The sequence below is a fragment of the Triturus cristatus genome, chromosome 2_1 (assembly GCF_964204655.1).
Source record: "Triturus cristatus chromosome 2_1, aTriCri1.1, whole genome shotgun sequence".
NCBI lineage: Eukaryota > Metazoa > Chordata > Amphibia > Caudata > Salamandridae > Triturus > Triturus cristatus.
The window spans coordinates 401075154-401087912 of NC_140581.1; the positions used below are offsets into that span (position 1 = coordinate 401075154).

The 12759-nt window shown below is 44.3% G+C and overlaps 1 protein-coding gene across 1 annotated transcript; it reads left to right on the plus strand.

Moving 5' to 3' along the window:
• The first annotated feature begins 996 nt into the window (after positions 1-996).
• LOC146865370 (syncytin-2-like) lies at positions 997-4019 on the plus strand. The gene is made up of 2 exons (XM_085639777.1): positions 997-1060; positions 3220-4019. The coding sequence occupies exons 1-2, from the start codon at positions 997-999 to the stop codon at positions 4017-4019; spliced, it is 864 nt and encodes a 287-aa protein (XP_085495903.1).
• Positions 4020-12759: the final 8740 nt, after the last annotated feature.

The following is a 12759-nucleotide window of genomic DNA, read 5'->3' on the forward strand; positions in this document are numbered from 1 at the left end:
AATCCTGCAACGTTCTTTGCCCATCCCATTGCAGCCCCAGACGATGACACCCATGACTGTGTCACATACTCTCCAGATGAGTCAGGGGCAGCAAAAGAGGACCCCTTACCAGACAGCACTGTATATTTTGTTGATGGGTCCTCCACCATTGATCAGGAGACAGGGATCAGGTACACAGGAGCCGCAGTGGTTAGGGCACAACAACACGAGTCCTCTGATTCCCTAGACATTGTACAGCAAATTTCATTGCCTCCACATTACTCAGCCCAAGCTGCTGAGCCAGTGGCACTAATTGCCGCGTTGAACCACGGGGCTGACGACCGCATCACCATTTACTCAGACTCTGCATATGTCACAACAACAACACACTCGAGCATCTTGCGCTGGAAAAGGCGCGGATTTCTTAAATCAGATGGAACGCCTGTATGTCACAAAGAATTGTTGGAAGAATTAATTGAGGCCCTCACACTCCCAACTGAGGTAGCAGTTGTCAAATGTGCAGTGCACACTAATGGACAAGATTTTGTCTCCAGAGGTAATGCGCTGGCAGACTGGGCAGCCAAAGCTGCCGCCAGAAGCCCCCTACCGGCGATTGAGCCGGATTCTCAAAACATTCCTATTCTACTTGCCCAAGCAGTAGCTTCAGCAGAGCAGACAGATGAATGAATAACTCCAGCAGAACAGGCAAACACGCATGAAGATAGTGTAGCTCCAGAACGGCACACAGACATAAATAATGAAACTTTTGACACAGATACTCCCTACCCTATTGACAACACGCAACAATATGATCACATTGCCCAACTGCATCTCAGAGAAATACAAGAAAGTGCACCACATCAAGAGAAAGAGCTATCGAAGAAGAGGGGAGTACAGCAGGACCCTGCTGTTTTCATTTACAGACAGACCATGTCTGGGAAGCCTGTCATGCCGCAAGCCTTACTGCAAGTGGCACTAGACCAACTACACCTTACCACACATATCTCCCGAGATAACATGTCCACAACTTTACAAATAGACTGGTTCATCCCCAATGCTCACGAACTAATACAACTCTTTGGTAACAAATGCCTCATCTGCCAACAATATTCACCAAACCCAACTCTCAAAACAGTCGCTTCCACCATCCCCAAACCCTCTGGCCCCTTCAAGGAACTCCACCTCGACTATGTCGATATGATCGACCGATGTCAAAATTACCGATATATCATTATGGTATTATGCCCCTTCTCGCGCTGGATCCACTGCGATGCCACAGCAGCAGCCACATACTTACTCCGCGACGTCATTTCTCGCTGGGGAATCCCTGACGCCATCATGACAGATAACGGAACACATTTTTCAAACGCCATCTTTTCCTCCCTGACCACAATGCTAGGCATCAGACATAAGCTGACATTGGCCTGCTCAAAAACAAAATAAGTATAATAAGCGCCACCATCGGCAAAAAATGGCCACTTGCCCTCTTCTCACTAAGAAATTCTCCAAGTTCGGATCACCACCTCACACCCCACCAGCTTGTCACTGGACGATCCATAAATGTAACTGTCCCTTCCACCAGGCCCAAAACTGATAGCGAGTCATCCTCTGAGATTGTTAAAGCAGAGCTCTATGATTTCTTGTGCACACTAACCCGCGCTGCACAGTTCCTTTCTGCCCAGGTATCCAAGAGGAAAGACAAGGGCCCCACCGATCCTGAGCTCCCTCCGATTCGTCCTGGGACCCTGATCTTCATCCGAAAGCACGTTAGGCGCTGGAAAGATCCCAAATTCGAAGGTCCTTTCGAGGTGACAGACTCTTCTCCAACCGCCGTCCGGATAGCTGAGCGCAATGCATGGATACACAGGAAGGACGTCCGCCTCGATCCTGCACCTTCGCAGCAGCAAACAATGGACTGAAAGAGGAAAGCGACATAAGCATGGTCCCCCTGAATGAGAACAGTGGCTTCCCTTCCACTGATGATGAAGACGAATAAGACACTCACGTGCTGCTCCATGAATATAGCAGCCATGATGCAAAGATATGTATTTTTTCAATATTAATGTTATGTATCATTGTTGGAGTGGCACTAGCAACGTTTAATTGGTATATCTATTTTCTTGCTGTAAGAAGTTATCCTAATATAGGTAGCAGAAAAACTGTAGCATCCACTGTTCTGTCCACTGTACCAGCGGTCACCCACAACCAGAAGAAAACAACACATAGCATGCTAGGTCCCAAACTCCCCGACAACAGCACTTGCAACACACACACTAGTGTGCATCTTGAACTCTCAACTCCCGCCCCAGGAGACAGAAATACTACGGGAAAAAGCGCTGCCAATGTCACAGAACAACAACTTTCCCACAAGCGCACTTCTCGCCACCACAGAGCCCGCTGATTCGCTATTGCCCCCCGCAGAACAAGGCCCCTTGTCACCCCATAAGCCTAAGCACCATAAGACATTCCAACATCTTGTAGAGTAACAGAAGGGCTTAGGGCCCCTACTAGGTCTACAGCAGTCAGTAAGAGATCATTCGGTCCACTCCTCCCTAGTAGACAAATCATGGTACAGGGACATGACAGCAGTAGGGAAATCAATAACGAATGGTTCTTGCTACGTGTGTTCATACATCCCCCATGCAGTAGGAGCTGACAGACTAATTTTTCCTAAAGAAGTCCCACCACACATTACCATGTGCCTTCTGCACTTGTATCTTTGCCACACACAGGGACTGACCCAGATTAGAAAGGTTGAAATGGATGAAGCGTTTGTGAACACCACAACATGGGATCATACCCCCATTCTGCACAAAGTTCTCACCGAGCCGCTTTGACAAAAGAGATAGGGAACATGCTTAAAAGAGGATACGGGGATATGGACACTAAGGGACCAATTATCCTGGAGGGAGGATATTACTCAGTAGCCAATTGCGATGATTCCGGAAAGTATGATGACCGCACATGTCCATGTGCCAAAAGACCGGTGCTGAAGTTAGAAGCACAAGTTTACACAAAGGGCAGATGGATCCCTGCCGATGGCCTAATATGTAGAGCAGCTTCCTTAGGCCCCCCCTTGGGCTGGAGAAACAGATTATGAAGGAGATGTTGCCTGGGATGTTGATGAGGAGTGTGAACAGATATGGGCTCAGGAAAGTGGCAGGTACACCTGGGGTGGGGAAGAAAGGTCCGAACCTAAAAGAGCATTTAAACTAAAAATCCCTTCTCTTTGTTTTATAGGTAATGGCTCTGTACCTGTTGGGTGTAACACAGAATGCAACACAACTATCTTCAATTTTGATATGCAGTTCGGCACCTCCACGTTGATGGACTACTACTGGGCTTGCGGAGAATGCCTCTATCTCCAGCTACCTCCTCAGTGGCTCGGACTGTGCTCCCTTGTGACTCTGGATGAAGTACACCTGGTTGTGCCGGCATTAAACGCCTCCCACATACTGTCACACCCAATGACAGGTGATGTTACGTTCCTCCACCGCCACCGGCGAACAGCTCAATACTATGCAAATGATCCCCATGACAACATTCCTCAAGAATTCCACCTCTTTAATGATGCCCAGATCTTCTTTGGAGGGACCGTTCCACTTTTCCAGACAAAAGCGAATGCCAGGTGGCTTGAGGTAACACGCTATGAGGTGATGAAAGCCATCACCAGGGATGGATTAAATGCAATTAGGGAAGAACTGCGTCCCCTAAGACTGATGGTTCTGGAGCATCGCTACTTCCTCGACATGCTGACTGCTAAAGACGGTGGTCTGTGCCATCGGATCGGAAAATTCTGCTGCACTTTCATACCGGGAAACGACGAGGATAACGGATCAATAGCAAGGGCCATTGAGGAGTTGACCAACTTGGGAAAGGAAATGAAGACGGAGGGAGGTGCCCCTGCGGACACTTTTTCAACGGACTGGGTTGATTTTGGCTGGATGCCCTCATGGCTGACAGCAATACTGAAATTAGTGATACCCATAGTTGGGATTATGTTGCTTCTGTGTTGCGTCTTCCAGCTAGGCAGCCATTGAGTCAAGAAGTTTAGCACCAAGATAGTAGGGATGAACTATTCTAGCGTAGGGAACTACAAGGTAGCAAAATATGAGGACATGGATCGGGTTCCTGGGGATGGGACTGGGATGCAATCGGAAATGAGCAAGTTAGCAGCACCTGGCACTAACTATGACATACCATCCGCTCCTCCACTCCCCCAGGTAGGGATATTCTGAGCAAAGGCCCTACAGCTGTCCGATATGAATGTCTGCTCAATAAATCAGGTGCAGATTATGCTGAAATACTTGCCAAGCCAGATGGAGTTACGGTCAGGCCAAAAGAACAACCCCAGGGCAGCTTCAAGTCTTATGTTAACGACATGCCCTGGATCCCCCCACTATCGGAAGGGTCACCGAAATATGTATTCATAAATGAACAAGAGCAGGGAAATGATGGAGGATCACGTTTTACCATCTGATTAACAGAAAAAGCATTTTTATCGACCTTGGCAGCATGAAGGTCTCTATATAGGCCCCACTAACCATAACCTGGAAATGTGCTACTTTGGCCATTTTTATGTCACACAATCACTGGTGACGTAGTAACTCACACCTCCCCTGACACATCTACCAGGGTCCCCCAGTTCTCACCCTTCCTAAATATAAAAATCTACTAGGCCTCACTTTTCACAAATATGACTCTCTCTGTACCCAAGGCTGCAAGGTAGCTTGGGCAACCACGTACAGTACAGTAACTTTCCACAACATACTTGCAAGACACTCACACATGCACGTACACAAGACCAGCTGGAACCAGTTGGTACATCCTGCTACATTATTATTTTCGAAACATAGCTTGGCCAAGTGAAACCACAGCAGCAGATTTGCGATAGGAGCACCTGTCTTAAGTTCCGCTCTTGCATATTTTTAGAGACATGTACAAGACAAGATGTTCTTTGTTTTCAACCACCTGACCAGTCCCGTGTGCTAAGACATGCGGTCAGGCCACTTGCATCAGCAAGTGCGTCAGAACAGTGTCATGGTTCTGCATTTTCAGGAATATCAGATCCAGCACCTCAATTAGAAGACAGAACTCTGCTGCTGTGTCCATCACATGCGTGGGTTCTCCGGCCGGCCAACCGTTTATCTGATTTGGGAATTCAAAGCTTCTCTCAGGTGGTACATCCCAATCTAGATAACCTTTTTGCCTTTTTAATCTTTGATTATTCTCGGTATCTTCCATCCACACCCAATTCCTTGCATTTAGGGTCTCTTGAAATGTTAATCTTCCATGTCTAGTTCTCTTTAGAAAAGCTTGCCACTAGGCGCTATATTTTCATAAGAATGTATTCGGTGTCTTTTGAATCTCTCACTGATTTCAGTTATGCCATTTTGCAGGTCCTAATTCCAGCCAGGTTTCTGGAGTTCTGAGCATTATAATAATCATGTGGTTTATCCCTGACGGAGTGAAGTCAGGTTTCTTAATGGCTTTGCATAGAAAATGAATTAATTCAGACCCTTGATACGGAGGGCCTTGGGGGAGGTATTCCCTGACTGCCCAGACAAAGGATTGAGGCTGAAAGCATTAATCCTGGAGAGACCATGACTGATTTCCTAGATAGAATTAGGGAACAATAGGGACAAGCGGAAGGATAGTCCTGGACCAACAGCGGTCCCCACGATGTATTCTTCTACAACATCTGCAAAAATGGACTGCCCACTGAGATACAGACCGGACTAAATGGCATAGCAGGGCTATACATCAAACCTTGGCAAGCAATACGGGCCCATATATTACATTACTACCAGAAAAAACTGGAGAATGACAGGGAAGTGTATGGGCAAGCCCAAAGAGACACCGCCAAATTGGTCCAACAAAAAGAGAAAAAAACGGCCATTGAGTAGGTCACGTTGGCCATAAACATACAAATAGCTCCAGTCTTGAAGGGAGCTCCTCCTCTCTCAAGGGGTATCCACCCAGTACTAGTGGTAGAGGTCAGGGAAGCTAGCTACAGCTAGGCCTCATAGAGTGCTAATATTATCACAGACTGGGCCTCTTGTACAAATAATGCAGCCTGAAAACATATCTTAAGCAGAAAGGAATAGTCCCAGGATAGCCCCCACAGAATACCCATCCCCAAAACAAAGCACAGAGCAATGCAAATGCATCATCTAATCAGCCTCAGGGAAATCAGGCTACAGCCAACCCACCACAGTAGGGGCTGGGTGGTTGGCTGAGCACATGGCAACTGCTGCAGCAGAAAGGGAGCCCAGTTCAGCAAGGACCAGGGCAAGGGTAGGGAGGGATGACTGTCTGGGGTGGCAAAACCCTTGCACAGTCACACAATACTAACACACAGTAAGTCCAAAACCATCCACCAACATGATGCATCAACTTTATACTGCTTCCAGATACCTTTCCTTACCTGCATTCATAACCAACATTTAGGGCCACAGTCCTATACTGATCGAGAATTCACACTAATGTTTGCTATCCAGGTGTCTGCAGGGGCTTGGGCCTTCCTCTGCTACTGTTCCCCAGGGGTGGGGTTGGCTGGCAACTCACCCAGAGGGAAGACGGTGTGATGAGGGAGTAGGGCGGCCCACCACTGCTGCATAAAGACTGGCACTCAGGTCCAGTCATCCAAGTCCAGCCTTAGGCGAGATATGCAAGTCTCACCAGCCCCAGGGTTTCCACCAAATGGAGGCCCCTTACAATTCCAAAATGAGGCATATGCTCCAGTGACAGCAGCCAGGTTTCCACACACCCAAGACAATGATGGCCTCAAAACTCCAAAGCAAGCTACCACATAACACCCAATTCATAGGGAAAAAACATAGAACTTTTCAGCATTATTCACATCGGGCTGATCACGACAAGTCCCAACTTCACACCCGACTTTTGTCGACAATACAGCAAACAAGCACAATCCCAGTCACTCCTCTGCAGAGCCATACAGGAGCCACAAACAAATCCCTGACTACTAGGCCTGGGGCAAGTTTGCAGAGTTCGGCTATGCGGAACTCTGCGAAGTGACCAAAATGCTCTGCCGCGCTAAGCGGGATTCCGCAAGCAGTGGAGTGCGCTAGCTTGCGCCGTTTGCGCCAATTTTTTGCGCCAGGTGTTTATCCCTCACTGGAAAATCAACATGAACTGCACCATGCACAGCACAAGGGGCGCTGCTTCTTTCCATCGCTCCAGTAGATGTTCTACTCGAGTAGTAGCTTCCTCAATGTGAATGGAAGGTTTCTCAATGCAATCAGTATCGGCCATCCGCGACCGTCCGGGTTGAAAAATCTCACCGGGAGGTGGTCTGGAGTAAGATTTTCTGCGCTTGTCAAATTACCATTGGCGAGCAGGAGGAAGAAAAAAAACTCTACTCCATGTTCAGAACTATGGGGCAGATTTGCAAGCCCCTTGCACCACTTTTGCGTCACTTTTAACATGGGAAAAATGACGCAAAAGTGGCGCAATGGGCTTGTATATCTGCCCCTATGTGTGCTATGCTGAGGGCGGGCGGGAAAAACTCCACAAACTCCCGAACAGAGACGAATTTCATGCCTAGGCCTACTGACTACCTCCAATATGCTAAGTTACAGGCAGCATTGCCCAAAACCATAGGTAAACGCCCAATGGAACCCGCACAAAGAAGCCTTAAAGTTCCCCAAAAACTCCAACCTTCCAGAAAGAGGGAGTAACCAAATCAATCAACTCCATTAGGGAGAATCTCATTACATGCCATGTGCAGAGACCAGAGGGACATGCACATGACAATGGAAACATTACCTTAACCACAAAATCCCTAAAAATTATTAAGCATCCACTTCCCCTCACAATGCATGCAGTACATGCAGGTCAAAAGGACACCCCCACACCAATAAAATGACACACACACATACATATAAAGGAAGCAGCCTGCAGAGAAAAGTATTCTCCCAGCCACAGTGAAGAGATAGGGGACCAAAGTAATCACAAACTAACGCTAAAACAACAAACTCACCATTCCCTTAATAGTGCTGATGCAGATCGGAGCTTCCGAATCCCCTCTACTTCCACGGACGGAGTGATCTCACAGTCGCACACGCACACACACATCACACGCTGGTGGGGCCCATTACACCAACATTCATCCTACCACTCTTATCCGTGCCATGTATAAGGGAAAACACTTTCTGATACCTATCCAATCTGCATGTACTTTGAGGTCAATGGCATCTACTAGTTGCTTATAAATCTGGCGAAACCATTTCAAATAATATGCAAATAAATTCAATAAACATGACAAGAAAATAACCACCTGACATAGAGATTCAAACAGAATATTTGTTTATCTAGAATTGTATGAAAAGCCAATTAAATGCAAATTCATTTCTCTCATATTTACCTATTCTGTCTAAATGTCAGATCCTAAGTCAGAACCGGTCCTCAGTAGTTCAATCAAAGTTTCTAGCTGTCATGTAGAGTCACCGTCCTCTCCGTCAGCATTGGGACCTCGGATCATCAGTTCGGGAAGAAGTGGCGCTAGACCTCTCTAGTCTACTAATATTTATACTAAAATTTACATTCTGTAAAGTTACAATTCAAAACGGATGAATGGCGGAAATAATGTCATCTTGGTACATTCGAGATACTGTGCGAGTTTTTCTCACACTTAGATCGTTCCAAATAATGAATAGAAAATAAGGGGTCCATAACTAATTCGTTACTTCTACGGATGTCTCTTTTAGATCATTTGTATCCCAGTCGTGGGATCATCAGTTCATAAGTTCAGTATTCAGTTTTTGTAACAAATCTCATGTTCAGGGGCTCTTGGCATCCGTCCTGGGTTTGTCGTCATGATCATGGCTTTTCAGTTTTGTTGAGTGGGCAAGGTCACAGGCAGCGCGAAGCTTCCTTGCAAAAATTTCCATCAACTCGAATGCAGGCTGCGGGTGGTAGCCATTTTCTGGTAGGCCACATTGGTCAACTTAAGTAAAATAGAACATAAAACAGAATTACTGCACAGAAATGATTACACAGTGTTATTCCCCTGCTAATACCCTTATGTGTGTGTATTTATCTAGCCATTTGCGACATCAAAAGCCATTAATGCATATTAATTATGAGCGCAAAACACAATAATATCACATAAGCAACTTCTAATTCGTCAATGGCTCACCAATTTAGTTCACTTATTATTTTAGCCATGCAGTAGCGTTCCCACGTGTAATTCTTCTGTTAATAAGATTGATTAGACACGACTTTAACATATCTTTAATAGTTAATAATTAATCAGTAGTACTTTTAATTATAACATGCGAAAATGAAACAGGTATTCGGTTTTAAAGTAAAAACCCTGCTCCATCAATCCCCTCTTTGGTGATATCTTATCACCACAAAAATCAAAACCCCAAAATCAATTTTAATTTCCCCTTTTGGAAGAAATTCAAAATATCTTCTTGTTCATTTTTCAAACCCTTGTTTCCAACTCATCTTCTTTCTTAGTGTCTATAAACATGCTTTCCCTTAACTCTTCTAATTCTATTTCTTGTGGATCTCTTTCTGGTTTCTTTTGTCTCCTTTTAACATTTTCTTTTGTAATTTTCTTTTTATTTCTTCTAAATCTACAACACATACACCCTAATCTAAGGATCAATAATGCAACAATTACACAGGTTAATGGAAATAATATCTTACCAAAAATGGTACTACCTATTTTAGCTATAAAATTCTTAATAGCAATCATCTTATTAGCCATTCTAGTCCAGATACTTTCAGCTTCCAGTGGTACTAATTCTTCATGCAAATCAGTAATATTTTTGATATAAACTTTTAGATCTTTGCTTTCGTCAGGAATGTAAGTGCAACAATGTTGAACTTTCAGCATTCCACAGACTCCACCCTCTTTTGCCAAAAGAATGTCAAGGGCAAGTCGATTTTGCATCGCCATAGCACGCAAGGCAACCATTTCTGTATTAACCAAAAGAAAGCCCCCAGCGGTGCTTGTTGACAAGCGATCCACCACTGTTGACAGCTTCCGAATGCCAAATGCATTCAAAGAAATTCCCACTGCTGGAATTAAAGCTCCAAAAACATCTCCTACAATTTCTGTCCATGTTTCTCTTCTATAACGTGTTAATGGATTAGTATGTTCAGCATCATCTACTCTATCCATGTGAAAAATCTTTGGAAAGACCAGGCCAATATAACATGTGCCAAACCAATGGTCAGGCAAACGGTAATAAGCCTTGTTCCCACAAATATAATACACTCCCGGAAAAACTGGATCTTCTCCTCCTCTAAATCCCCATCCGGTTGCAATAAAGTATGTATCATGGCACTCACTAGTCCCTATGAAATAATAATCATACTGGGATCTCTTCCTGGTAATGCACAGTTTGCCTTTCTGTGGGGCATCTATAGCCATAGTTGGACTGGCTCCATTTTTCAACTCCTTTTCTTTCTCAATATCCCACATTGTGTCACTCATTTTGTGCCCTTCTGCTTTCTTGTGCATATTCAACCTTCTTCTCTCAACCATGTCTAGAAAATTCTTCTCTTCTCCCTTCAAACTGCAAGTTAAATTGTTTCTAAAAACATATTCTAATGTTAATTCTTTGGTTTCTAAAAAAATCTCACCTAAAGTGTTAGCTTCTTTTGCAGGATTCAGTGCTTTATTCATAGGCAGTTGCCCAAGAATATTATCTACATTAGACATATTGTAATCTAATTTCCTCAACTGATAAAATATACTAATCAGCACACTACATGAAATTCCATACGTAGCCGGAAGATGATGATAAGTCACTCCTTCCGAAACAGAGGCAGGTAATTGCATGCAAACGTAGCAATCCCTTACTTCCATTGTCTTTACGTATTCATACAACAATTTAGAAAACACATTGCTAGAAAAATCATTAATTGACCTATCCTTATGTATATGTACATTGCTAGTTCTAGTTGGTACTATCTTCTGTGAACTTTTCCCTATATTAGTTCTGTTCTCAGTATGACCTTCTAAAGTGTCTATAGTGACTCTAAAAGAAATCAGTAGAGCAAGCACGCTCCAAAGCAGCATTAATAAACCTGTACAGCAGCAGCACATCTTGCACCATCTTTTCAGAAAGGTACATCTACTTTTATTATTCTCAGTGTTAGCCATTTTGTTAATTTGACCGTGTCTTTTGACTTAGCCTCTTCTACTCCTCTACCGAACCTATTAGGGCAGCAAGTACCCAACAGATTATTACAATCTATTAGTTCTTAATTTTACTTCTTCACTTTCTTCTTCAAGTGACTTCCTTGGATTTTACTCAATTTGGGTTTTCATCACTTTTCACTGTTTCTTCATCATCATCAAACTGTATCAGGTCCTGAACATCCGTCTCTTCTCCAATGTCGGACAAGATAACTCTCAGGATTCCCACAGCCTCTTCTTCAGCAACCTCTTTCAGTAAAGCCTCCTCTGGACTTCCTTGACTGTCTGCCTCTTCTCCCTGTTCAGGCAGTGCCACATACGTCCATTCCGGTGACTTGTACCTCTGGTTTGGTTTCCTTATTCTTTTAGTTTTCTCAGGTATCTTTGTTTCTTCTTCTTTAGTAGGATTTTGACTTGACACTTCGTTCACTTGTTCAGCTTTCGAAGAGTTAACTCGTGTCAGTCTATACCTCAGTCTCTTTATCTTATTCGGCCAAAGATCTCCTTTAGCATTTCTCTTTTGTTTTCCTTCTTTATTATTTCTTTCTCCAAGCCAATTTCTTTTTCTCAGAACTCGTCCTCAATGTATCTCATTATCACTTTCATCAGACTCTGTTTCAGATGCCTTTTGTTCATCAACAGCTTTCTTTTCTCCAACAACTTCCTTTTCTCCAACAGTCTCTTTTTCCACCAATTGAGATTCCCCTACTTCTGTCCCTCCTCGGGTCTCCGACACGCAATCTTCTTGCTGTCTACTTGTCCCTTCACCTAGCTTGTTGTTGATGTTCCCTACACCTCCTCTGGGTTTTTCCGCAATCTGTCCCTCTCTGTCTTTGTCTGTCCCTTCTTTTTCTATATTTATCTCAGGCGGAACTTGTCCAACTTCCTCATTTGATTCAGGTATCACTTCTGTTGGAATGTTCTTTACTTTCCTTTCTTTCTTTTTGTGTTGGTCACTGTTAAGTGGAACCTCAGGTACTTCTTCAGAATCTGAACTCGCCTCTGCGGTTTGCACTGTTCTTTTAAGAACCTCTTCTGGTGGGATGAAATTTTCTCTTGACTCACTTTCCCCACTTTCAGGATTCTTTTTCCTTCTTACTGTCTCGCTGTCTGCATCATCACTGGAATCTGATTCTTCAAAGTATTCTTTTCCAGTGCCATCTCTTGGATTTGGAACTCTCAGTGTGTGACTTGCATGTATCCAATTTTTCACTCCAGCACACTTCACAGCAGTCGTTGTGGTCAATATGACTTGTCTTGGCCTTCCCCACCTAGGAACCAGGCAATTCCTTCTTCTGTGGACTTTTATCCTTACCCAGTCCCCTGGGCTCAGATCATGGGCTGGTTTCTTTTCAAGTGTGGTGGCGTCTTCTCCAACCTGGTGAAACACAGAATGAACTGCGTCAGCCGGGCCTTTACAGTAATCCAAAATCATGTCATCAGTTATAGTCATCAACTTGTTGACGGGTACAAATGCATGTCTCATAGCACGTCCCATGATAATTTCATGTGGACTCAAACCTGTTTTTCTGTCTGGAGTAGACCTAATGGTCATCAGGACTAGAGGCAAGACATCGGGCCATTTCATTCCTGTGGCTAGG